We start from the raw sequence: 22760 nt of genomic DNA on the forward strand, positions 1-22760 counted from the left end.
AGCATGCTGGTGAACATGCAGCTGATCAGGCAACCATCTGTAGAGATGAACAGAGATAACGTTTCAGGTCGATAATGTTTCAGCAGGACTTGTGTGATTGGAACATTGTTTGGTATTTACTATTTTTTGTAGCACTAGAGGTCACTATAACACAACATTGAGCATTTTCACACAGTTTAGTTGGAGCCTTGATTATAAAAAGCAAGACTTGTATTTGTCTAACATTGCCTTAGATTGCCCAGTGGGCTAGAAATCTAGTCCCAAAAGTGTGATTCAGAACATGTCTTACTTTATCATTAACCTTCATTTGTTTATTCATCACAATTCTTACAAAGCATTAACAAGTTCGTAATCCATTTGAAGGACTTAAGTAGAATCATAGAATCCCTACAGTGTACATAGAGGTCATTCGGCCCATCACATCTAAGTAGACCCTCCAAACAGCATCCCACCCTATCCCTGTAACCCTGCATTTACCATGGCTCATCTACCCAGCCTGTACATCATGGGACAATTTTGCATTGCCAGTTCAACTTACCTGCACAGCCTTGACTGTGGTGGGAAACTGGAGGAAACCCACACAGGCACAGGGAGAACATGTAAATTCCACATGAACAGTCATTCAAGGCTGAAATTGAACTCAGGACCTGGTGCTGTGAGGCAGCAGCACTAACTGCTGGTATTAGTTATTAGGTAATTGTTTCAAATGTTGCCTCAGCCCTAAGCTTGCAGCTGTACCCCAAATTAATTAAGTATTGATAGTGATAAATATAAGATTAGCAAATATGTTTTTGAACTTAGGTGTTAATAATATTATGATACAGTCCAGTTAGTCAAGATAAAGACTTAAATTCTTGAATCTTGTTTTCTGAATGTTAAAGTAATGTTAATGTAAAGCAGGAAAATGCTATTATAAATCAAAACAGTAAGTGATGGAGCACTTCAACAGATTTGGGGACATCTGTGGAGAGAGGAACAGAATGAGTCTTTTAAGTCTAATTTAACTTTCTTTTTTGGAACATGAAATGTTAACTCTCTTTTTGTCTTCATAAATGCAGCCAGAACTGCTGAGTTTCCCCAGGACATTCTGTTTTTATTTTAAATCTCCAGCATATACAGTATTTTGATCTTATATTGTGAAAATGTTATTACTAAATCATGTGACAGGATCTGCGGGTGTTTTTTAATATTATATTGGATTGTAAGCCCATTTCCTCCTTTGTGATTTCAGTAAAAAATGTGAGAGCAACATTACAGCGAGTAGGATTTGTACCTGTCTCTTCTCATTCATGGGATATGGGCATCACTGGCAAACCAATATTTGTCATCCACCCCTATTTGTGCTTTAACTGAGTGCTTGCTGTGCCATTTCATAGGAGGTTAAGAGTCATAGTACAGAAGAGGCTGTTCAGCCCATCATGTCTGTACCACCAAAAATACACTGCAACCTACACAAGTCCTACTTTCCCTCACGAGGCCCATTGCCTTGAATATTATGACACATCAGCACTTTTTTATACTTTTTATTCAAGTACTTGTTGAAAGGTTTCCTGCCTTAGTCACCCTCCCAGGCAGATTTTCACCACCCTCTGGGTGAAAATGTTGTTTCTCAAATCCCCTATAAATCTCCTGTCTTTCACTTTAAAATTATGCCCCCTTGTTAGTGACTCCTTTGTTCACCCTGTCCATGTCCCCTCACACATTTTGTGCATCTTTCAACCTTCTCTGCTCCAAGGTAAAAACCCGAGCTTATCCAGTCTCTCTTCCCAGCTAAAATACATCATGTTAAAGTCTGGTTGAAGATTTGTAGCTCGGGTGTCCGTTGTTGTGGTTCTGTTCGCCGAGCTGGAAATTTTTGCTGCAAACGTTTCGTTCCCTGGCTAGGGAACATCATCAGTGCTATTGGAGCCTCCTATGAAGCGCTGCTTTGATGTTTCTTCCGGTATTTATAGTGGTTTGTTCTTGCCGCTTCCGGGTGTCAGTTTCAGCTGTAGTAGTTTGTATGTGGGGTCCAGGTTGATGTGTCTGTTGATGGATGTTCTTGCCGTTTCCGGGTGTCAGTTTCAGCTGTAGTGGTTTGTATATGGGGTCCAGGTCTATGTGTCTGTTAATGGAGTTTGTGGATGAATGCCATGCCTCTAGGAATTCCCTGGCTGTTCTCTGTCTGGCTTGTCCTATGATGGTAGTGTTTTCCCAGTCAAATTCATGTTCCTGGTTGTCTGAGTGTATGGCTACTAGGGATAGCTGGTCGTGTCGTTTTGTGGCTAGCTGATGTTCATGGATGCGGATTGTTAGCTGTCTTCCTGTTTGTCCTATATAGTGTTTTGTGCAGTCCTTGCATGGTATTTTGTAAACTACATTAGTTTGGCTCGTGCTGGCTATTGGGTCCTTTGTTCTAGTGAGTTGTTGTCTGAGTGTGGAAGTTGGCTTGTGTGCTGTTATGAGTCCTAAGGGCCGCAGTAGTCTGGCTGTCAGTTCTGAGACGCTCCTGACGTATGGTAGTGTGGCTAGTCCTTTTGGTTGTGGCATGTCCTCGTTCCGTGGTCTATCTCTTAGGCATCTGGTGATAAAGTTGCATGGGTATCCGTTTTTGGCGAATACCTTGTATAGGTGTTCCTCTTCCTCTTTTCGCAGTTCTGGTGTACTGCAGTGTATTGTGGCTCTTTTGAATAGTGTCCTGATGCAGCTTCGTTTGTGTGTGTTGGGGTGGTTACTTCCATAGTTTAGGACTTGGTCTGTGTGTGTTGGTTTCCTGTGTACCCTTGTGGTGAATTCTCCGTTGGGTGTTCTCTCTACTAACACGTCAGACAACCAGGAACATGAATTTGACTGGGAAAACACTACCATCATAGGACAAGCCAGACAGAGAACAGCCAGGGAATTCCTAGAGGCATGGCATTCATCCACAAACTCCATTAACAGACACATAGACCTGGACCCCATATACAAACCACTACAGCTGAAACTGACACCCGGAAACGGCAAGAACATCCATCAACAGACACATCAACCTGGACCCCACATACAAACTACTACAGCTGAAACTGACACCCGGAAGCGGCAAGAACAAACCACTATAAATACCGGAAGAAACATCAAAGCAGCGCTTCACAGGAGGCTCCAATAGCACTGATGATGTTCCCTAGCCAGGGAACGAAACGTTTGCAGCAAAAACTTCCAGCTCGGCGAACAGAACCACAACATGCATCATGTTAGGTAACAACCTGATGAATCTCCTCTTCCAGTGCAATCACATCCTTCTGATGGTGTGGTGATCAGAGCTGCTTACAATACACCAGCTGTGGCCTGTCCTGAGTTCTGTACAACTCCAACATGACCCCTTTGCTCTTATAATCAGTGCCACACTGCTAAAGGCAGGTGAGATGCATGCCTTCTTAACTATTTGTTACCTATCCTGCCCTGCCACTTTTAGGGATCTGTGGACAAGCAACCCAAGATCCCTTTGTCCCTCTGAGCTTCCTACTGTACTGTCCTTTGTTGAGTAGTCCCTTGTCTTATTACGTCTTCCAAAATAATCAGGGTAAAATTCTATCTACCAATGATCTGCCCATCTGATCAATCCGTTTAACCTTCCACTTCACTGTCAACCACGTGGACAATTTTTGTGTCATCTACAAACTTCCTTGTCATTCCCCAACATTCTCATTTCCATCATTTATAAATAACATAAATAATGAGGGACCCAACACTGATCCAAGATACACCACTGCACACTGGGCACCAGTCACACAAACTGTCTCCTATCACTAAGCCAATTTTGAATCCAACTTGCAAAGTTACTCTGGATCCCATGAGCTTGTATCTTCTCGATCATTTCCACGTGGGACCTTGTCAAAAGCTTCACCTCTGAAATGCATATAAACTATATCAACTGTCCTCATCCAATCACTTGGTTACCTCCTTGAAAATTGCACTGATTTTGTTCGGGATGATGTCCTCTGACAAAGCCATGTTGACTAAATCTCATCAAACCATGCCTCTCTAAATGGAAATTAATTTAATATTTAACACTCTATCAATGTCCTTCTGCTGCACACCCAGCTAGCCCTGTCCTTCACTATTTTCTTCAATAGGTTCCTTACCAGTGATGTTACACTCACTGGTTTATAGTTTCCTAGTCTATCTCTACCATCTTTCTTGTAAAGAGGAATCACATTAGCTGTCCTGTAATCCTCTGGCATCTCTCCTATGGCCAGGGACAGTTCGAAAATTTGGGTCAGGGCTCCAGCAATTTCCTTACTCTTCTCTCGCAACAGACTGGGATACAACTCATCTGGTCCTGGGGATATGCCCTACTGTTATTCTCTTTTCCTTGATGTACTTGCAGAATATCTTGGAGTTCTCATTAATCCTGTCCATCGGCTTTTTTTAAATTTTCTTTGCTCTTCTAATTGTTTTCTTGGGATCCCCCCTGTACTTTCTATACTCCTCTAGGGCCTCCATTGTTCTGCTCCTTTTATACTTGTTATACATCTCCCTTTTCTTTTTATACAGTCCTGAAGTCAATACATTGCTGAGGGTCTACAGTCACATATAGCTTAGGATGGACTTTCATGATCCAGATGCATTTGTAGAAAAAGTTGATGCTAGTGTCATTACTGGAAGTATCTCTATATGACAAATATATTAATTGAATTTCATTAGCTGCCAGTGTGGGATTTAAATCCAGGTTTCCAAAGCATTAGTCTGGGCCTTTGGCCTACACCAGTCACACTACCACTCTCCAAGACCTCCCCTTCTTGTCCTGTTTTTTAAAGAAAGAAGTTCAGATTTCTCACCTCACCAAATTAATTACTAAACTTGTTGCAACATTTTGAACAGCTATGATGCCACTTTCTCAGTGTAAACCTTTGTCGAAGTTTGGTGAAGATGTCGCCGATATGGAGCTGCAAGTGGAAAATATTTTCCAGCTTTGAACATAATCTAAAATGTGCTATGATTAGAATTAACATGAAAAACAATGTGATTTTTGTCTATTCTGCATCCATAATGCTGACTCCAACTCACTTTTTCAGTTTTAGTATGCAATTATCAACCTATCATTCCTTGCAAAATGTCCTTGCTTTTCAATCTGTTAGCAGGAGTCTTTTTGATGAAATGGGTGATGTTGGTCTAATTTTCCTCCCTCTGCTACTGACACAATATTTTGCAGCTGCTAGTCCTTCTGATTCAAGTGCTCATATCTGGAAAATGATTCAATTTATTTTTTCCAAACACAGCAGTAATAGACTAAAAGCTCAATCTATGTTATTTTTGCCTTAGATTGTGTAAATGTTATTCCAATGTAATTATAATTTTATGACATCAAAATACTAGTTTAATTGCCATATAGACATTCATTGTAGCATGATATTATAGTACATAACTTTAGTATTTATAACTTAAACATGATTAGTTTTCTCAATTTGGTTTAATGACTAATTTGATTAACCCTCTTGAATACTGAGTGGCATTTATTATTGTAACTGGTGCGCTTGTAGATTGAAAAAATTATCAGAGACACATGCTGACAACATTAGGGCTGATATGTAATGACATACTGGAGATGTGTTCAGTGGTGATGTGGGGTAGGGAGAGGGGGCAGTTTAGCCAGGCTGGAGGGTAATTGATGGGGATCCCTTCAATTCCCCATTGTCGGTCTCTGTAGATCAGGATGGGAAAGCTAGTGGACAATCTTCTCTCTTTGCTGCCAATTTGAGGCCTCTAAGTGGGAAATTAATTCCATCTTCTAGGGTGTCATCTCACCATCGTTGGTATTCATCCAGCATCAGGCTTTATGATTTACCACTGGGAACCCCAAAAAGCAAGTCATGTTGAGGTTCTTCCAGGGGCGTCCATGATGGGAGGGTCCCTCAATATCAGGCATTTCGTGACTGATTGAAGACCCAGCACAGGGAAGGCACGAAGTCCTGCTGAGAGCTGTCCTCCCACACACTCTTCTGACTATCTTCCTCTTTCACACAGAACCCATTCATTGACAGCATCCTGCCAATTAATGCAGTGGGCCTTCTGAAATGTAGGCAATGTTTCAGACTCTCTAAAAAGCAGCTGAAACCCTGATCATTTCTTGGGATCTTGGGATTAATTTTCTGCCATCAGTTACAGGGTACATGACTATCTACAAACCATGCCCTGATACAGGAAGGGTTGAGTTCTACATGTACATGACAAATTTAATGTTTCTAAAGAGACAACTCAAGAAGGGTTTGCTTATAAAGCAACATTTTGTTATTTCAATCATAAAGTAATTTATCTCACTGAAAATGCTTGGCACTACATTGATTGACTCGTGCTTTGTTTTCCTTTTCATATGGGAAGCATGAAAAGCTCTGTTGGATACGTGAGCTGCATACACTCATATCATTAGAAATACTCTCCTCACCTTGTATACATGTAGAAGGGTATTTTAAAAAGATCTACACCATTTCTTTTCTGTTTTGTTTCCACATTATTCAAATTTTCAATTTTTTCTGTAATGTAATATTTCTCAGTCACATAAACTTGTGTGCGAAGAATGGTGAACACGTGTCACTGTAAAGGGGCTTTAAGTAAATGATAAATAAAAGAAAGATTTCACTCTACTCAAAATTATCCATGGCTGATGTGAGTTCTGAGACAGGGTTGTGTCCTGATTTGTTAGCTCCATTTCTCTCCCCAACTTGCTGTGTATTGCCACTATTTTTTTGTGTTTATTTTGTGTGTTACTCTGCTTTTCCTGGCACAACACACAACGAAGGATCTTGGTCTGTCCTTTAAGCAGAATCCAGCAGTCCCTTTTATTGACTGTTGTTTAGGCATTTCTAGACCAGGTCACAGAGAGGTGCTGCATGCACTATTCATTTGTAGCTAACAATTACAGTTAGGCTGATAGATTGCCATATATGCAATTTACATATTTAACCAATCTCCTATGTTTCAAGTCTAAAACTGCTCACCCTTTTATATGTTTTAATCAACCTGTTCGGAGGTGTTAGTACACAATTCTGGATTGGGTAGGACTTGAACCGAGGTCTCTCTGGCTCAGTCGTAGGGACAAGACTCATTAATTGATTCACTTGAAAATTGCTTCAGGTTACACTTGAGCATCAAGAAGTAACCAAAGTGCTTCTCCCACCTCATATTCAATCACTTTATTCAAGAGTAATGGACAACCAGTCGGTAAAAATCTTGGTGCTTATTGTCAAAAAAATATCAACTTTTAAAAATAAATATTCCCTGATGTTGTTACCAAGCAAATTCTTTAGGAGCCTAGATACTGTTTCTTGTTGCAATGTGATCAAGTGGGTGTGCTCTTTCAATGACGCTGTTTCTCATTTGTTATTTGTCAGTTGTCTCGTTAAAATTTAGTTACTTTTATTCAGTCCCTGCCAGAGCCTGTGATTGACAGTTCGTGTACAGGAAATTGATTCTATTTAAGCCCACTGTCTGTTCTTTTGTTACCATCTCCTGCATTGCAGCAGTGTTTTTTTTTAACTGATACGTTCAGTATTGAAACACACATTATTTGGTTTATGTGAAGCATCACACTGTATGGCCACCTCATTGTTCCTTGCTTTTCTACTTCTTTCAGCAATGTCCTTGAAAAGATTCCATAAACGCAATGATAAGGCTGTCACACAGCTTGGATCTATGCTTTTCACCAGACTAGTATCTGGAGCCAGGTGAGTTGATGAGTAATTCACACTCTTAATGCACTTATTGATTGACTAATGCTTTGTTTTCCTTTTCATATGAGGAGCATGAAAAGCTCTATTGGAAATGTGAGCTGCATACACTCATATTTATCATTCGAAATACTCTCCTCACCTTGTATATAAGTGGAAGGATTTTAAAAAAATTTTCTTTTGTACTTTGTTGCCACATTATTCAAATTTTACATTTTGTCTGGAGTGCAATATTTCTTGTTCACATAGAACATGTATGTAAATATTGCTTGGGCTAGTACCACATTGTTTCTTTCTCTTGTCTCAGAGTTGTTCCTGTTGGCTCAGAACAAACTATAAACGGATATACTTTCCAAGGATTTATGTCACACACTAATCGCTATCCATGCCCTTATCTGAATGCTGCATCAGCAGTTGGAATAAAAAGACAAGATGTGGATCTGTTTATTAAGAAACTAGACAAGTGTCTCAAGATCCTCCTGAAAGAGAAAGACATTTCAGGAGCTGAAATGGACATTGAAAAAGAAATGTCAGCAAATATTGAAGACGATGATACAGCAGAATTGATGGAAAATGTTCAAATTGGTCTAAAAATCCCGACAGATATGGTAAATCATCCTGTTCGACACCCTTTTAATTAGCCAAGTACTTCCAGCTCAATGCAGAGTTGAACTTGCAGAAGTGTATGACTGAAAAATATAATAAAAAATGTCATTATACTTCATCTTTGGTATGAATAATTGTTGATCAGCTTAAGAGGGAATTATGTTATGATTTGGAGTACTATCTGAGGAATTAATGGTAACATAACTGTTTTCTGAGTGATGAAAACAATAAAATGACCAGGGTTTGTTGTTAAGAATCCATTGCAAATGGGATATGTTAACCAACAATATGTACGTCTTCTGGAGATAAAGTTAAATTGATTTTATTGGGAAACTGAAGAAAATAATTAAAAATATTTTGAATTTGCTCTGACACTCAGATTATCTCAAGCATTTTGATGGTGGAGGTATTGCATTTGATACTGCAATGTTTTCAATGTTAATTACAAGCTGTTATATTAATATATGTAAACATTTAACTTGTAAGTGTAAATAATATTTTGCAAAAGGATGGATGGGAATTATCTATATTTTTTCTGCTCATAAGATGAGAGTTGAAAGCATTTTTGATGTATTGCCTTATACCTGAGTTACTTTAGTAAACCACTTCTATTCTTTGCACTAGTCAATATAAAGCCTTTGCTCTTCAGATGCTTGTGAAATCAAACTCACTAAAGATCGATTAGGTAAAAACCAGCCTAGTTTCGCTTGAGACCCTTAATAAGCAATACTGACAAAGTTAATATCTCAAAGTAAGTTATCATTCAGCAACTTGATTGAAGACCAGAGCCTTGAGTCCAATTGAGACTGAACTGCTCACAGGCTAAGTTGTTGATTCCTAGCCTACAGCATGGATGTCAGATGTATTTCAACAAAAATAAAATTATGGTTTAAAAAAACATAATTGTTTTGCAGAAATTCAATTAGCCCTAGAAAGCTGTCTGCTGTTTTGAGATGAAAGAAATCTGATATTATCAGATCTGCAGGTGGTAACTCTATATATTTCATTCATGTTCTAAGTCCCTAAAGAAAAATGACAGAATACATAGAACATAGAACATAGGAAAGTACAACACAGAACAGGCCCTTTGGCCCACGATGTTGTGCTGAGGTTTCATCCTAATGTAAAAAATAATAACTTAACCTATGCACCCCTCAACTCACTGCTCTCCATGTGCCTGTCCAGCAGTCTCTTAAATGTCCCTAATGACTCTGCTACCACCACCACAGCTGGCAATGCATTCCATGCATTTACAGCTCTCTGCTAAAAAACCTATCTCTGATGTCGCCTCTATACCTTTCCCCTAATATCTTAAAACTATGACCCCTTGTACTTGTCAGTCCTGCCCTGGGGAAAAGTCTCTGGCTGTTGACTCTATCTCTTCCTCTCATTATCTTGTATACCTTGATCAGGTCTCCTCTCTTCCTCCTTCTCTCCAGAGAGAAAAGTCCCAGTTTTTTCAACCTTGCTTCATAAGGTGAGCCCTCCAGTCCAGGCAGCATCCTGGTAAACCTTCTTTGCACCCTATCCAATGCCTCTTATCTTTCCTATAGTAGGGCGACCAGAACTGGACACAGTATTCCAAGTGGGTCTCACCAGGGACTTGTAGAGCTTAGCAAAACCTCACGGCTCTTAAACTTGATCCACCTGTTAATGAAAGCCAAAACACCCTGTGCTTTCTTAACAACCCTATCCACTTGGGTGGCAACTTTAAGGGATCTATGTACTTGCACACCAAGATCCCTCTGTTCCTCCACACTATCAAGAATCCTGTCTTTAATCCTATATTCAGCATTCAAGTTCGACCTTCCAAAATGCATCACTTTGCATTTATCCAGGTTGAATTCCATCTGCCATTTCTCAGCCCAGTTTTGCATCCTGTCTATGTCACGCTGCAGCCTACAATAACCCTCGATACTATCGACGACACCTCCAACCTTTGTGTCATCTGGAATTTTACTAACCCATCCCTCAACCTCCTCATCCAAGTCATTTATAAAAACTACAAAGAGCAAAGACCTAGGAACAGAGCCCTGCGGGACCCCACTCAACACTGTCTTCCAGGCAGAATACTCTCCATCCACAACCACTCTCTGCCTTCTGTCAGCCAGTCAATTCTGAATCTAGATACCTAAATCTCCCTGTATCCATTCCTTCCTGACTTTATGAATGAGCATACCTTGGGGAACCTTATCAAGTGCCTTGCACAAGTCCATATACACCACATGCACTACTCGACCTTCGTCGACCTGTCTTGTCACCACCTTGAAGAACTCAATAAGATTTGTGAGGCATGACCAGCCCCTCACAAAGCCATGCTGACTGCCTTTAATCACGCCTTGATTTGCCAAATAGTCATAGATCCTATCCCTCAGAATTCTTTCCAAAACTTTGCTGACCACAGACGTAAGTCTGACTGGCCTGTAATTGCCAGGGATTTCCCTATTACCCTTCTTGAAAAGAGGAACAACATTCGCCTCTTTTCAATCCTCTGGTACAACTCCCAGGGAGAGTGAGGAGACAAAGATCTTTGCCAGCAGCTTAGCAGCTCCCTTTCTCGCTTCCTGGAGCAACCCAGGATAAATCTGGTCTGGCCCTGGGGACTTATCAGTCTTAATGTTTTCCAAAATTTTTAGCACATCAACTTCATCAATCTTGATCTGGTCAAGTCTGTATCCCAGCTCCTCAAAGTTCTCATTCACAAGAAGGTCCCTTTCCTTAGAGAAAACTCAAGCAAAATACTCATTTAGGGATACCCCTATCTGCTCAGACTCCACGCACAAGTTCCCTACGCTATCCCTGATTGGCCCTACCTTATCCCTGATCATTCTCTTATTCCTCACGTATGTGTAAAATGCCTTTGGGTTTTCCCTATTCCTATTTGCCAAGCCTTTTTCATGCCCTCTCCTGGCTCTCCTCAGTCCATTTCTGAGCTCCTTTCTAGCAAGGCTGTAATCCTCTAAAGCTGTGCTAGATCCTTGCTTCCTCCACCTTACAAGTGAAGCTTTTGACAAGAAGCTCCTCTGTTCTTGTCATCCAAGGTTCCTCCATCTTACCCCTTCTTACCTGTCTCCGAGGAATAAATGCATGCATCACTCGCAACAACTGCTCCTTAAACAGTCTCCACATGTCAACTGTGCCCTTTCTGTGGAACAATTGCTCCCAGTCTATACTTCCCAACTCCTGCCTGATAGCATCATAATTTCCTTTTCCCCAATTAAATATCTTCCCTCGGTAATTGCTCCTCTCCCTATCTAAGGCTATGTTAAATGTGAGGCAGTTCTGATCACTGTCACCAAAGTGTTCTCCCACCACGAGATCTGACACATAATAAAGCACTTGAGTGCAATTGTAGAGGTAAGCTTCCATTGAAGTTTAAGTTGTGCCAAAACAGATCACTTCATCACACTGAAGCATGTGAAAGCTATATATGTATGTATGAAGAAGAAATGCATTGTAATCAGAAAAGGAATAGCCCTGTGGAATAAGGTGTTATTATTGGGTGTAGCGCGAATCAACATCAGTGTTATAATCCATGTCATAATACATCAGGCATTTTTCAGCTTCACGTTTTGAGTGGCAATCTGGGGTTACTATGTTGTTTTGGGGGAATCTGAGTAAGCAGACTGCACTAAAAGGAAAAGGAAACCGTCAGATAAGCCATGATTTCTTGGAATGGTAGAACTCAATGGGTCAAATAAACCGTGTTTATTACTTTGCCTATAGCATAAACAATTCATAGATTTTCCATGCCCATTCTTAATCTTGCACTGAGATTGAGATTTCATCCATGGTCAACTATACCAATACTGGTCTGACCCACCTCCCAGCTTCTACTCTGTATACACTTGAATTCCTTCAAAACTCTGATGTTCATATTTTAGCTTCCATTAAACCCTCTTCATCTATCACCTCTATGCTTGATGACCTACATTGACTTCTGATTAATTAGCACACTCACATTCTCATTCAAAAACCTTCAAGTCACTTCTCCTTCTCTCTGTAATCTTTTTCAGTACTATTGCACACTGAGAGCTTGTATTTGCCCATCTTTAGCACATTCCCCAATTCTCATTATTTTTATCAGCTTTCAGCCTCTCTAGTTTTCTCTCTCTTTCTGCAAGACGTTGCTCAAAACCTTCTGTTCATCCAAGCATCTTGTCATCTGTCATGAGTCTCAGCCTTTGGCTCAGACTCAATTCTTGTCTGAGTACCCTCCTATGAAACCCTTCGATTATTTTACCGAGTTATTTGAATAACGGTGATGCTTATCACAAGCACAATAGTGATTAGTTTTATATTTCAGTTCATGTTATTGCAGATTATAAGACGAAAGTGAGGACTGCAGATGCTGGAGATCAGTCAAGGTTAGGGTGGTGCTGGAAATTCACAGCAGATCAGGCAGCATCCAAGGAGCAGGAAAATCAATATTTCGGGCTTAAGCCCTTCATCAGGAAAATAAGGCGAAATAATCACGTATAAGAAGTTGGAGACAGTAATGGCAATTCTACATTTTTGATTAGAGAAGAAGATATGATCTTATTTACTGGATACGATCATAAGCAGAAGTAGGCCATTCAACCCACTGAGTTGCACCATTCCATGACATCATGGCTGACCTCATAGTCCTACTTCCACTCTCCTTTTTTCCCATAAATCTTCACTCCATTAATTCTTAAAAATCTGTATACCACAGCCTTGAATATACTTGAATGATCCAGCTATATCAGCCCTCTGCAGTAAAGAATTCCACAGATTGACTACCCTCTGAGAGGAAAACAAAATCCTCCTTAGTTTTGCTTTAAATAGGCGACCCCTTCCTCTGACATTGTGCCCTTTGGTCCTAGACTCTCCGACAAGGGAAACCGCTCTGCAGCTGTCCTGTCAAGCCCAATAATAATCTAATATGTTTCAAAACTTGCCTCTCAATTTTCTAATGAGTACAGACCCAAACTACACAATCTCTCCTCCTATCTGGAATCAGCCTAGTGAGCCTTCTCTGGACTGCCTCCAATATCAATATATCTTTCCTTAGATAAGGGGACCAAAACTCTTCGTGGTATTCTGGCAGTGGCCTGATCTAGTGCCTTGTTTTAGCAAGACCCCCCTATTTTTATCTTCCATTCCTATTGAAATAAAGACCAACATTCTATTTGTATTCTGTATTATTCACTGAACTTGAATAGTAGTTTATTTTTATGATTCAGGCACGAGGATCCTCAACTTCCTCTGTGGAGTGATATTCTGCTGTCTTTCCCCATTTAAATAATATTCTACTCTTCTATTCTTCCTGACAAGGTGCAAAACCTCACATTTTCCCAATTATATTCAATCTGCCAAATTTTTGCCCACTCACTTAACCTGACTATCCCTCTGCAAATTCCTTGTGTCACTCTCACTGTTTATCTTCTCACTTATTTTCGTGTCATCTGCAAATGTGGTGATAGTAGGTTTTGTTCCATCGTTCAAGTCATTATTTTATATTGTAAATAACACTGATTCTTCATTTCTCTTTGATCCCTCACTTTTTCCCCCTTATCATTATTTCAGAAATGTAGGTCAGGGTAAGTTCTGCCAAAATAATTATTTCTCTATGTAACTCTATACTGACATTCATTCAAGCAAAAATGTTAGATATTCTTTTCCATGATCTTGATAAATTCGTCATCTTCCTTTCTTTGTTCTTGTATTCTGTCCTTACACAAAAGCACAGCCACGTTGCATGTAAGCTAAGTGCTCTGCTTAGTAGGTCCTCCTCAATGTTGCAGTAGTGATAATACAGCAATAATATGGACAATCAGAAATAAAAATGGAAAATTGCTGGGAAAACCCAGCAGATCTGGCAGTGTCTGTGGAGAGAAAGCAGAGTTAATGTTTTGGTTCAGTTCTGAAGAAGTGTTTCTGGACCCAAACCTTTAACCCTGCTTTCTTTCCACCGATGCTACCAAACCTGCTGAGTTTTCCCAGCAATTTCTGATTGAATTTTGAACTTGAATTTAATTTATTGTCACATTTACCAAGGCACAGTGAAAAGCTTTGACTTGTGGGCATTACAGGCAGATTGCACAGTTAAATAGCATAGATAAGCAAATAATAGGTAAACAGCGGCAAAAACAAAAACATGTGTAGAGGCGAATGCTAAGAGTTTGTGAGTCCATTCAGTATTCTAACAATAGCAGTTTTGAAACTGGATGGTGCGTGTGTTCAGGCTTCTGTACCTTCTCCCCGATGGTAGAGATTGTAGAAAAGCATTACCAGGGTGGGATGGATCTTTGAGAATGCTGGTGGCCTTTCCTTGATAGTGAACCTGGTAGATGGATTCTATAGCTGGGAGTTTGGCCTTTTTGATTGTCTGGGCCGAGTTCACCACTTTCTATAACCGTCTCAGATTTTGAATGGTACAGTTAGTATACCAGGTAGTGATATGTCCAGACAGAACGCTCTTGATGATGCCTCTATAAAAGTTGGCAAGGGTATTCACTGTCATGCCAAATTTTCTCAGCTGCCTGAGGAAGAAGAGATGTTGCTGGGCTTTTGTAACCAGTGTGTTCGCATGAAGAGTTAAGAAAGCTTTTTGTTTCTGATTTCCAGCATCAGGAGTTCTTTGGGGTTTTTTTTGAATAATATGGACAGTTACTTTAAAACTATTATCTATGTAATTTTTAGTATCAAAAGTTACATGATTAACCTAATTTACTTGACTGAATAGAATTATCTTTGAAATTACATTGTGGTGTGAGTATTTGAATATTTAATATATTCTTTTGAAACATCCTTCTGCTGCATTAAATATTGAATTCTTTTACAGAATATTTCTGTCTGGGGTTTTCCCTTTTAACCTTTTAAGGGTATATTTCACAACATCAAAAAGCAACAAAAAAGCAACTGTTTTAAAATCAATATAACCTTCACTCTGGCCTGAATGGCTGGGGAAGGCTTTGTACAGATCACATGGATACCAAACTAAATACCATATCGCTTACCCATATTGCCAGCCTGAATTTACATCTGATAAATTACCGAACTAAGTTGCCAGCAACAGTGATTTAGGCTTCAGTGCCAACTCTGCAGCTTGAAGTGATTCTTCATTACTCAGGAGGGAGCACCAAACGTTCATTTAATTTAAAGCTAATTTATCTAACTTTAGAATTGCTGCCAGCATAATGTGACATTCTTTTAATTGATATTACGCCAACAGAGAATGAGGCTGGAGTTTTGCTACCAATACAGCTAACTCAAGTCAGAAGAATTCACAACTTGTCAGACTTGCTTTGGTTTAACGCACCAGGTCATACAAACATTCCTGTCCGGGTGGACAGATCAGAATAGCGTCAGAGTCATTGTCTTCAGAAGCAGATCCTAGCTGACCATGGGATGGAGAGTGTCAAGGTGAGGTGGGTCAAAGATGTGTCTGTGTTCTCTGGGACTTCATGCTAATTGGAATGAAAGATGTAAGATTCTTTACCACTGAACCTTCACCATTCTCATTGATCCCTCATGCTGTCTTCATGGCATCCAGGCCAACTCAATGCCAATCCACCCAGTATACACCATCAATAAATCTCAGAAGCCACGTGAAGATAAATCAATTAAACCTCTTAAAAATCTAGAAGAGCTCTCACTCCAGACACTTGCTGGTGAAAACATTTTTATTAATGAAACCTATTCAAGCATTTTTAGTCTAAAGTGACTAATTTCTCATAAAAATAAAGTTCTATTTTTACCCTCCATCAAAAACAACTAATCCATAATTACCTTTAAACTGTCAATCTGACTGTAATTGCAGAAGCTCCTATTGAAAAAATTATAGGTTTTGAAACTCAGCCAAATTTTCATAATGACATCATAACAACATTTAGGCAAATCACAATAAATACTACAACATGTGACACACCAGCTGACCTGCCAATCAAGGCGTTCTGGCAAAGTTTTTTTAACATCACTGACATATGCCACTATTTCTTCTACACTTTAAAGAGTGGGAAATTTTTTAAAAGTTGCATATCATTAAGCAGTTCATTATGTTTAACAGTTATCCACTCATCAAAACCATTTATATCTATGATTTCATGACATTCACACTACATGGTAAGGTCTTTGTTACAATCAAATTGGGGTGTGCTTGAAATCAGCACTGAGTTTAAATCACCCTTTCGAGGTTGAATTTCTGTTGCATTTGAAATGCTTTCTCCTTCTTGCCCTCTGCCAGAAAAAAATACAATCTGTCAGAAGAGTGGGTGGCTCTTCACATCCATGTCATGTTAATTGCCAAATAGATGCGCTATAGAAAGTTAGTGCTGGTACTTAAGCTGTTAAGACTGGTTTGATGACAAGATTTAAATTTCTGAAATGTCACTCAACCCCTCCGGCCTTAAAGGGAATAACTGAACCTGCAGAGTCTCATAATTCAAAGAATAAATTGTTCTTGTAGCTCCTTAAATGGCAACAGTTAAAGGTTTAGATGGAGAAGAATATCTTAAGTGCGTACAAGACAATTTTCTGATTCAGTCTGTGGATGTACTTACTAGAGAAAGTGCAAAACATGACCTAAGGCAGGGCAGGTGACTGAGGTGTCAGTGTGGGAGCACTTTGGGGCCAGTGACCATAATTCTATTTATTTTAAAATAGTGATGGAAAAGGATAGACCAGATCTAAAAGTTGACGTTCTAAATTGTAGAAAGGCCAATTTTGCTGGTATTAGGCAAGAACTTTCAAAAACTGATTTGGGGCAGATGTTCGCAGGTAAAGGGACGGCTGGAAAATGGGAAGCCTTCAAAAATGAGATAACAAGAATCCAGAGAAAGTATATTCCTGTCAGGGTGAAAAGGAAGACTGGTAGGTATAGGGAATGCTGGATGACTAAAGAAATTGAGGGTTTGGTTAAGAAAAAGAAGGAAGCGTATGTCAGGTTTAGACAGGATAGATCGAGTGAATCCTTAGAAGAGTATAAAGGAAGTAGGAGTATACCAAAGAGGGAAATCAGGAGGGCAAAAAGGGGACATGAGATAGCTTTGGCAAATAGAATTAAGGAGAATGCAAAGGATTTTTACAAATATATTAAGGACAAAAGGGTAACTAGGGAGAGAATAGGGCTCCTGAAAGATCAGCAAGGCGGCCTTTGTGTGGAGCCACAGAAAATGGCAGAGATACTAAATGAATATTTTGCATCAGTATTTACTATGGAAAAGGATATGGAAGATATGGGCTGTAGGGAAATAGATGGTGACATCTTAAAAAATGTCCATATTACAGAAGAGGAAGTGCTGGATGTTTTGGAGGTTGGCAAACGTGGTGCCACTGTTTAAGAAGGGCGGTAAAGACAAGCCAGTGAAGTATAGACCGGTTAGCCTGATCTCGGTCGTGGGCACATTGTTCGAGGGAATCCTGAGGGACAGGATGTATATGTATTTGGAAAGGCAAGGACTGATTGGGGATAGTCAACATGGCGTTGTGCATGGGAAATTATACAATTCTCACAAACTTGATTGAGTTTTTTAAAGACATAGCAAAGAAGATTGAAGAGGGCAGAGCGATAGATGTGATCTATATGGATATCAGTAAGGCGTTTGACAAGGTTTCCCCTGGGGAGATTGATTAGCAAGGTTATATCTCATGGAATACAGGGAGAACTAGCCAGTTGGATACAGAACTGACTCAAAGGTAGAAGACAGAGGGTGGTGATGGTAAGTTGTTTTTCAGACTGGAGGCCTGTGACCAGTGGAGTGCCACAAGGATTGGTGCTGGGTCCTCTATTTTGTGTCATTTACATAAATGATTTGAATGCGAACATAAGAGGTACAGTTAGTAAGTTTGCAGATGACACCAAAATTGGAGATGTAGTGTAGAGGGTTATCTCAAATTACAACAGGATCTGGACCAGATGAGCCAATGGGCTGAGAAGTGGCAGATGGAGTTATTTCAGATAAATGCAAAGTGCTGCATTTTGGGAAAGCAAATCTTAGCAGGACTTATACACTTAATGGTAAGGTCCTAGGGAGTGTTGCTGAACAAAGAGACCTTGGAGTGCAGGTTCATAGCTCCTTGAAAGTGGAGTCGCAGGTAGATAGGATAGTGAAGCGTTTGATATGCTTTCCTTATTGGTCAGAGTATTGAATACAGGAGTTGGGAGGTCATGTTGCGGCTGTACATGACATTGGTTAGGCCACTGTTGGAATATTGCGCGCAATTCTGATCTCCTTCCTATCGGAAAGATGTTGTGAAACTTGAAAAGGTTCAGAAAAGATTTACGAGGATGTTGCCAGGGTTGGAGGATCTGAGCTTCAGGGAGAGGCTGAACAAGCTGGGACTGTTTTCCCTGGTGCATCGGAGGCTGAGGGGTGACCTTATAGAGGTTTATAAAATTATGAAGGGCATGGATAGGATAAATAGACAAAGTCCTTTCCCTGGAGTCGGTAAGTCCAGAACTAGAGGGCATAGGTTTAGGGTGAGAGGGGAAAGATATAAAAGAGACCTAAGGGGCAACTTTTTCATGCAGAAGGCGGTAAATCTATAGAATGAGCTGCCAGAGGATGTAGTGGAGGCTGGTACAATTGCAGCATTTAAAAGGCATTTGGATGGGTATATGAAGGGTTTGGAGGGATATGGGCCAGGTGGTGGTAGGTGGGACTAGATTGGGTTGGGATTCTGGTCGGAATGGACAGGTTGGACCGAAGGGTCTGTTTCCGTGCTGTACATCTCTATGGCTCTATGACTCTATTTAATTTGAAAATGAAATCTTAGTTTTTCATTCTGTCTCTTTAGTCTCCCTCTCTTAGTTGATTCCATATTCCCTTCTGTTATTCCTTTGCTTCTTTGTTGTTAAACCTCATTGGTTAAGGAGATGAATTGTTGATTTTGCCATTTATCTTATTCTCCGCTAACCTCCATTAGCAGCTGAACATTCCAACCGTCTTCAGCACAAAGTTGTTCTTGGGCTGAAAGGTAATTGGTTCCTTACTCCAAGTTTCATTACAGACCCAACCTAAAACATAGCTTTACATAATTTACACAAATTATAGCAAGAACATTGATTTTTAACAAACTCAGAAAATCAACATCAGGAAACTGAAGAACCCGGAGGAGAGTGTGGAGTTTGCACATTCTCCCTGTGTCTGCATGGGTTTTCTCCGGGTGCTCCAGTTTCCTCCCACAGTCCAAAGATGTGCAGGTCAGGTGAATTGGCCATGCCATATTGCCCATAGTGTTAGGTGCACTAATCAGAAGAAAATGGGTCTGGGTGAGTTACTTTTCAGAGGGTCTGTGTTGTCTTGTTAGGCCAAAGGGCCTGTTTCCAAACTGTTGGGAATCTAATCTTCAAAAAAATCTATCATTTGTAAACATCGGTGAAATCTTCACAACTCCACAGAATCTTGGCCCTGGGAATCCCTTTATTAGGAAAAAATTTAGTGAAAGCTCCACAGCCTATAAATTGATGTTCTGAGTTTATTAAAAATCAATGTTTTTGGTACAATTTGTGTAAATGATGTAAAGCTATGTTTTAGGTTGGGTCTGTAATGAAACTTGGAGTAAGGAACCAATTACCTTTCAGCCCAAGAACAACTTTGTGCTGAAGACGGTTGGAATGTTCAGCTGCTAATGGAGGTTAGCGGAGAACAAGATAAATGGCAAAATCAACAATTCATCTCCTTCACCAATGAGGTTTAACAACAAAGAAGCAAAGGAATAACAGAAGGGAATATGGTATATTAGAGTCAAATTAGAATCAACTAAGAGAGGGAGACTGAAAAGACAGAATGAAAAACTAAGATTTCCTTTTCAAGTTAAGTGTTGCCATTTAAGGGGCTATAGGAACAATTTATTCTTTGAATTATGAGATTCTGCAGGTTCAGTTATTCCCTTTAAGGCCAGAGGGGTTGAGTGACATTTCAGAAATTTAAATCTTGTCATCAAACCAGTCTTAGCAGCTTAAGTACCAGCACTAACTTTCTATAGCGCATCTATTTGGCAATTAACATGCAAATTCAGCAATTTCATGAAACGCATCAGGAGATTGACAGTGAGGTCCCGCTTTTGTGAGGCTAATAGCAACTTGGTGAGCAATTTGTAGTGGCTCACAACTCATAGCATATCCTTCCCTACCATATGTCGCTGGAATATTTGCACACTAATAATGGTGTGCGCCTTTAACTCATTTTTCCAGAAAATTCTGGCCGAACAGTATTTCCTACATAACTATTAAAAGTATTTAGTTTTTAAACGATAAATAGTTCAGTTGGTTACAGAGTGAAAAAAAGACAGACTAATTTTGATTATATATAGATGACTTGTGAAATACCTAAGTAAGAGATGGATTGTCTGACACTGTAAAATTTTCATTGATGGATGACAGGTATTTACATTTATGAAGTAGTGTTGGTTTAGGGGATTTCAATCTTCATGGTAACCATGGTGATATGACTTAACTGCCTTTGTCACAAATATCTTCCCGTAAAAGGCTCAAAGAATATTGATAACTTAAGTGGAAACAACTGTAAGTTGGAATGGATCCGTCAAGTCGTTGGAGTGGAGTTGCATTAGGTTTCCAATGGAAATAGGATCCTTGTATTAGGAACTGACATGAAATTAAATTGGAGAGTTTCAGCCTGATGCTTAACTGGCATCTGGCAGTTGATATAACATTGATCCAACTTGACATTGCATTGGTAATTTCTCTTTGAAAGATCTCAAGAATATTTCATAAACATTCAAATTATGCAACCATGTTTTTGTTTTCTATTATTCAGCAATTGCTAGTGAACTTTGGTGTGCATGCTGGTGGCGCTGGCTACGAAATTAAATCTTGTTTGATTTCTCAGTGATGGAATCTCTCTAGCTCAATGAACACACCATCCACATGGAAATTACATACAGAGAAGCTAAAATAAATTACTGTCAGACTTTGTTAGGGCAGAATTACTTTCATCTACAATAGTTTTACTATGAAAACAAGATTGTTATATGGTTCCACTTTAAAGTTTGCTGTTTATTTGATTGAAATTGAGCGGGACTTTTCTCTATGAAATAGGCAATTAACATCAGATACAGACAATGATGTGTGGCTTCAACTGAAATGGACCCAAACTAATTGTTTCACTCACCATTTGTTAATGTGGGCAAGCGGCATAATTATTATCTTTCATATTTGCGGGCATAAATCATATAAGTAACTTATTATGCAGGAACTGATGTGACAATTATTCATGTGACAGAAAAAAATCTTTAATTTTTTTCTGACAGTCTTGAAATCCTTGTTTCTTTCCTGAGGGTGCATTTTCTTTGATTTTTGAGGCATTGAATTTTAAGAGCCACAACGTGGTAAGTTTGAAGAGGTGTGGGTGCACTTAATCAAGTGGAGACCATGCCACACTTCTGCCTCCACGCTGATTAAGTCAAAGACAATAAAACCCAAAGATAGACTTTCCTCCCACCATCAATTGAGGTTCTCAAGTGGGAAACGAATGATCATGGTATTGGTAGCTGTAATCCTGACAGCAACCATCACTTCCCTGAGGTGCTGCTGAGTATAATCGAGATGGCAGCTTCAGATTGGCTGGCAATGCTTTGTGAGTGAAACAGGCGGAGGGGCATCCTTAATCCAAGGGAAAGGTCCACCATTGGTCTGTCAAGTGACTGACTAGCAGAAGATGCAGCAGACTTTCTCAAAATGTGACTCAGTCTGGCAGTTGAGACTCTTGTCAACTCCACAACATTACTCCCTAAGTGTTCAAAAATGTTAGGGTAATTTGGAGTAAATATTGCCTCTTTTCAGCTTACTTTTGTCCACATCAGGCACTTGGTTCATATCTAAGTCATCACTGGTAGCAATCATCAATTTAACGAATTAGCAACTCAGTAGCATAAGAGTCTCATTGCATGTGAATGCAGGACTATATTGTTTGAATGTACCACCCTCTATGGCCAATTTTAGAGGTACACAAAAATCTTTCTGTGTTACTCAGATCCTACATTTTTGACTATTTTACACATTTGGTTTGTAGGTTTGTTAAAATAAATTTTATTTTTTGACTATTAAGTTTGCACTGTAAAAAAATACATATCCGAGAGATGATGTCATGCCTTTTCAGTACAAGGTTGGAATCAGTTTAGTCTTGGAACTCCATTCTGTTAATTTTTTTTACCTCCTATTGAGATTTATAATTATTTTTGTAGTCAGCATCCTAGTATAATATAACCACATGAATAATTCTTCATCTATATGAGATTATGATTGCAGCCACTGAGTTACACTGCTTGTTTCTATCTGTTGTTTACTTTCTGAAGTCAGTGAGCAGATTTGTTACCTTTTTACAGCTTGGAACACATTTGGTAACCGTACTAATTTTCAAAAGCTTGATTATTTTCATATTTTGCGTTCATTCATCTGTGTTTGAACCATCAGGGGTTGAACTAAATTGTTCACTGAAGAGATGAAAATCGTATCATCATATCATTAAAGTTGAACTGCTTTAT

At 39.5% G+C, this 22760-nt stretch overlaps 1 protein-coding gene across 4 annotated transcripts in view; it reads left to right on the forward strand.

Moving 5' to 3' along the window:
* Window positions 1-10968, forward strand: part of sepsecs (Sep (O-phosphoserine) tRNA:Sec (selenocysteine) tRNA synthase) — a 72083-nt gene extending 61115 nt beyond the window's left edge. For all 4 annotated transcript variants that reach the window (XM_060825185.1, XM_060825176.1, XM_060825167.1 and 1 more), the window contains exons 11-12: window positions 7592-7682; window positions 7993-10968. In XM_060825185.1, the coding sequence (XP_060681168.1) occupies window positions 7592-7682; window positions 7993-8326 (425 nt within the window). In that variant the 3' untranslated portion in view covers window positions 8327-10968. The remainder of the gene's footprint in view (window positions 1-7591; window positions 7683-7992) is intronic.
* Window positions 10969-22760: the final 11792 nt, after the last annotated feature.

This window comes from Hemiscyllium ocellatum, chromosome 1, assembly GCF_020745735.1.
Source record: "Hemiscyllium ocellatum isolate sHemOce1 chromosome 1, sHemOce1.pat.X.cur, whole genome shotgun sequence".
In the NCBI taxonomy this organism is placed as follows: domain Eukaryota; kingdom Metazoa; phylum Chordata; class Chondrichthyes; order Orectolobiformes; family Hemiscylliidae; genus Hemiscyllium; species Hemiscyllium ocellatum.